The sequence below is a fragment of the Montipora capricornis genome, chromosome 4, assembly GCF_036669925.1.
Source record: "Montipora capricornis isolate CH-2021 chromosome 4, ASM3666992v2, whole genome shotgun sequence".
Lineage (NCBI taxonomy): Eukaryota > Metazoa > Cnidaria > Anthozoa > Scleractinia > Acroporidae > Montipora > Montipora capricornis.
In genome coordinates this window covers 7,487,720-7,492,719 of record NC_090886.1, presented here as the reverse complement: position 1 = coordinate 7,492,719, position 5,000 = coordinate 7,487,720, and the positions used below count along the sequence as shown (strand labels likewise).

General features: G+C 40.6%; 1 protein-coding gene across 2 annotated transcripts in view; it reads left to right on the top strand.

The window, feature by feature from the left end:
• LOC138045439 (uncharacterized) overlaps positions 1–5,000 on the top strand; it is a 29,148-nt gene that overhangs the window by 23,613 nt on the left and 535 nt on the right. For both annotated transcript variants that reach the window (XM_068891949.1, XM_068891948.1), the window contains exons 5-8: positions 121–226; positions 774–914; positions 4,017–4,172; positions 4,840–5,000. The exon at positions 4,840–5,000 is cut by the window's right edge and continues 535 nt beyond it. In XM_068891949.1, coding sequence (XP_068748050.1) covers positions 121–226; positions 774–914; positions 4,017–4,172; positions 4,840–5,000 — 564 coding nt within the window. The remainder of the gene's footprint in view (positions 1–120; positions 227–773; positions 915–4,016; positions 4,173–4,839) is intronic.

Below are 5,000 nucleotides of genomic sequence, written 5' to 3'. Positions count from 1 at the left end.
ACGAGAGTCATTTAAAAATTCAAAACACTAACCAAAACCGTGATTAGAAAACGTTGCAGTTAACTACCACTGTTATTCCTTTCAATTCAATGAAATTGTTCATTTCCTCACTGTTTTTAGTTTCCAACAGCGTTTCACTGAGGGCAAGATGCAAGACGCGACTTGTGCTTTTTACAAGCTCCAAGAAACTCTTGCTGAAAATCCTGGTATTCTCTCGGAAGACGAGGTAATCTTCCTTTTGATTTTTAATTGTATAGATCTTCTCCATTACAAATCAAAATTTGGGTTTGGCGATGCCAGCTAGGTTCATCCTCCCGTTCAATGTGTAACGTGGATTCATTGCATTCATCTGCAAAGAAAGAGAGAAAAAGGCCATGAAGAATGAAATACAAGACAAAGAGATCACGGTTAAAGAGTGCTCAAATCACCCCACAATAGCTAATAGAACGGAGAGGACTTGCAACTTTTCTTGATGACACTCTATACCAACTTAGTAGTGGTGCGAACTGCTTCGTCTCTTGTCGGGTTTCAGCAAGTATTAGCTTCCTGCATTTTTGTGACGGGCATTTGGGTGGATAACAGGTCAGTATGATTAAAGCGCCTTTAGCCCGAAAAACATATTAGACGGGACTCAACCCTACCCCTCGATCCCGAATTTCATGCAGTAGCACAGTCCTCAAGAAGTCTAACAGTGTTGGCTCGTTGTGAATATGCAACCGAAACGCAAAGTTAGTGTAATTTCTAAGTTGAGGCTATATGTTAAATTCATTTAGTTCCAAGAAACCCTCGAAGAAGCTTCCCTTGCTAATGTTGACATCACGTGTGGAGCCACCGCCTGGCTTCTGTTTCACGTGGCCCTTCATGAAAGTGTGCAGAAGGACCTCACAGCTGAGATCTTGGATTTCACCTCAGGAGTGAGTAGACTTTTTCTAATGGTTATCAAAAACATTTTTGTGCACTCGGTCTGTGAGAACAATCTCCTAACCATTCAAGCAGACAAGACATCAATTTCTTGAAGTAACCATTACTAACCCCCCACCCTCCCCTCCCGTTAAGTCGAATAGTGCATTTCAACAACATTTCCGAGTTTTACTCGGTGCCGTAGCTAAACCCTCTGACGTTATCTTTTCACCAAATTCCAGCTGAAAAGTTTTGACAAGAATGTCAAGCACTTCGACCGTATTTTGTCCGAAACTAGAAGATTATTCATCCGAACGTAAATGCATCTTAGATTTGTTGGTTTTGATCGTTTCCATTTCTTATATACATAAATGCATACATATGCTTTATTTAAACACGGTAAAATCTTCAGTAAGAATACAATAAAATTCAGTACCTACTATAGTAATAAAAATACTGTTTTACAAGGTTGTCGTGTGGGAGCCTAACCCTTATTTTCATAAAATCGATTTATTTCTTTTTTTAAAAGATCTAACTGATTCGATCGTACGTAAATTGTTGGGTGAGCTGTTCCATTGTGAGGCCGCACTTTAACTCAAACGTTCGGGCAAATTAAGCTTCATTTCTAAATTCCTGACATTATATTTTGTGGTGCGAATTGAAAACAGGTCCTGTAGGTAATCCGGAGCAAGACCATTTAATATTTTAAACATTAAGGTGGCTTTCAGCTTTGTCCGGCGCTTAGCGAGATTGTCCTGACGGAGTGAGTTACAAAGATGGTTAGCACTCACGTCGTAACTACTCTTGGTGATAACCCTAGCCGCCCTGTTCTGCAATTTTTGCAATTTATCGCACAGAGTAGTGTTGCATTTGTCCCAAACAGAACTGCAGTAATCGAGATGAGGCCGAATAAGCGCGTGATAGATTTGGAGAGCGGTCTTTACTGATATAAACGGTCTTACTCGTTTACGAGCTCGAATAGCCTTCGATATTTTCTTAACTACTTCATCTACATGATCTTTCCAGGTTAAGTGCTCGTCAATTAAACCTAGAGATTTAACCTTGTGGAAAACTCTCGTGATTGATTTTCCGTTAATTTCTGCGTTAATTTCTTCGTTTCCAGAGGCGCAAATCTGTTGATGAGAGCCGATGACCATGAATTCAGTCTTTGTGACACTTAAACTTAATCTTTTCGCTATAAGCCAGCGATTGAGATTCTTAAGGTCTAGGTTAATTTTATTATCAAGTTCAGTCAATGAGTCTGCTGCTACAGTAATATTTGTATCGTCCGCGAACATTTTCGGGGTAGCAACTGAGAGACAATTGGGCAAATTAATAAAAATAATAATAGTCCTAAGCTACTTCCTTGAGGGATGCCACAAGAAACTGAAGCAGCTTTAGACAAGTGGCCATTCGCGCTACGTTTCTGAATACGATCGGAACGGTAGGATTTAAACCAGCTAAAACTAGTCTGATCAATTCCATAATTGCATAGCGTACGCACCAAAATACTGTGGTCAATGGTGTCAAAAGCCTATTGAAAGTCAATAAACACAACACCGGCGTTCAATAAACCGTCATCAATATCAACAGACCAATTGTTCGTGGTCTCAATCAGTGCAGTGATTGTGCTGTGAAGTGACCGAAAACCCGACTGACAGCTTGTGAGTAGATTGTTCTCGTTAAGAACATTGTAAAGCTGATCGTAAACAATGTTTTAAAAGATTTTGGCCACTGTGGGGATTATAGAGATAGGGCGATAATTGCATGGGTTATTTATTTTACCCTTTTTGAATATGGGGCCGTCACTCTTGCAAGTTTCCACTCCGATGGGAAAATGCCCATAATGATAGATCGCTGGTAAATCTTAGTGAGGGATCGGGCAACAAGGTCAGCGGCCACTTTAAGAAGTTTACATGGGATTTTATCTAATCCTGTTGCTTTTCTGAGATTTAGTTTCCTCCGAAAGTTGCCTACATCTCCTACGGTCGGAATTCTCAGTGAAAACGTTTGAGTACTAGGCTTAAGGTAGCAGCACTCGGGCTCAACATCAGCGGGTGGTATTTTTGTCGCTAGGTCCTTACCAATATAGACCTTATTCATAAATGGCGGTCACATTTATAATTCTTTTGTCCACGTGCAAATTAGCCTACCAAGCCTCATTTTAGAGCAAGAATTCTTTTCAATTCACTGTATGGTATCGAGGCTTGGTAGGCTAATTTGCACTTCGACAAAAGAATTATAAATTGACCGCCATTTATGAATAAGGTCTATTGGAAAAGTATAAGTTAAACTGTTCGGCTATTTCAGTCGTATTCGTGATAGTTTGCTCTCCAATTTTAATTTCTGCGACTCTCTTTAATTTGTCCGGCTTTCGGGAGTATAAATCGTTTATTAAGTTCCAGGTTACTTTGGGATTTTGCTTGTTACGATCTTGATTATCATTAAAATACTTTCGCTTAGCTTTTCTCATGTTATTGTTAGTATGGTTTTGGGCGCGTTTGTAGCGTTCCCAGGATAGGGGATCATTAGTCGAAGCCGCTTTACTTTTTAATAGATCTCTTTTACGCATTTTATGCCTCAAATTGTCTGTGGTCCACGGGGACTTTTTACTACCCACTCGTATTATATGCCTAAGCAGTGTATGTGTATTGATACACTTCATCAGACAATCTTTCCATGCTTTCCACATGTCATTGGGATTGCTATAGTGGCTAACGTCGTTCCACGCTTTCTGCTTTAAATCCTCAAGGAATTCACTCTCATTGTAATTTTTCATACAACGTGCTTCAATTATTCGTGCGCCACAGCGGTCATATCGGGCCTTTCGTGTCATATAAACAAGCGCATGATCACTAATCGACAATGGGCCATTTCCGAGTTGCTATTTGTCTCGGTTTCGAAGTGAGTCTTGGTGCTCAACTATTGTGAGGGAAATTAGTTTGATTTGCATTAGAATACGAAACTCATTTCCATTTGAATGGTTGTGCACCGGGACTCACTTTGAAACTGAGGCATGCAGCAACTTGGAAATGGGCTATTGCACCACGCCAGACTTAACGATGTAAAATCATTTCGATGACTGGCTGTAATTGTGAATTTGTGTTTCCCATTAGCTTTCAGAACCCTTGAGCTTACAGGCTCTCAACAAAATGGACTTCCTGGGAAAAGTGGTGAAAGAATCTGCCAGAAAACGACCTGTAATGGTGATAAGCACACCAGAATACGTCAGATGTCCGATGGTGATCGGGGACTTCCACAGTCCCCCTGGGGTAAGCTGTTTGACTATGTGGATAATATAATTAAACTGGGAAAATGGTGCTCAGTAATGCAGAAATGCAAGAAACGACTGTTATGCGGGCCCATAATGTGTCCCTAGGCATAACATATTGGGGAATGTCGTTCCGTATACATAGAGCATAGACATCCTCATACGTGAGTACTGTGTGCTGCCCCTTGTGTGGTTCCTATAAGGTTTGTACACGGTTGTTCCGGTTACATGTGCATCTTGGATCCTGGCACAAGTGTCTACGGTCCGGATATTTTCTTGGCACACCCTGACAATTACTGATACAGCGGCGTATACGTCCTATGTTTTCTCCTATACGACTTTGTATACTGATTGTGTACGACCTGCGTAGGACCCGTATTCCTATGATTTGCGCATTAATTGATGAGAAAAACAATTAATACATCTATGCGTAGAAAAACCATGATTTGTTACAGAAGCTCGATAACTTGTAAGTGTCCAACCCCTGCTCGGATTACTATTCCAACGTTTTTACGTTAGTATAAGACAATATAGTAATTTTGATGAGACAAACAGACTTCGTCTTTGTTGCGCTGGTAAAGCAAATTATTCTGTGTCGAATCAAGAATTGGTAAGACTGTTTCTTATCTTTAAAAAATGAGCTTTTAATTCAATGCTCTTTCTTTTAGGTGGAAGTATCTGTGGACAACAGCGCTGTGAACAGCGACACTACAGTGTGGGGTGATACCGACACTTTCAATCCCCGTCGATTTGATAACGAAACACCAAACATGCGCAAAAGCCTGTGTTGCTTTGGGATCGGCCCGCGAAGGTGTATGGGATACCGGGT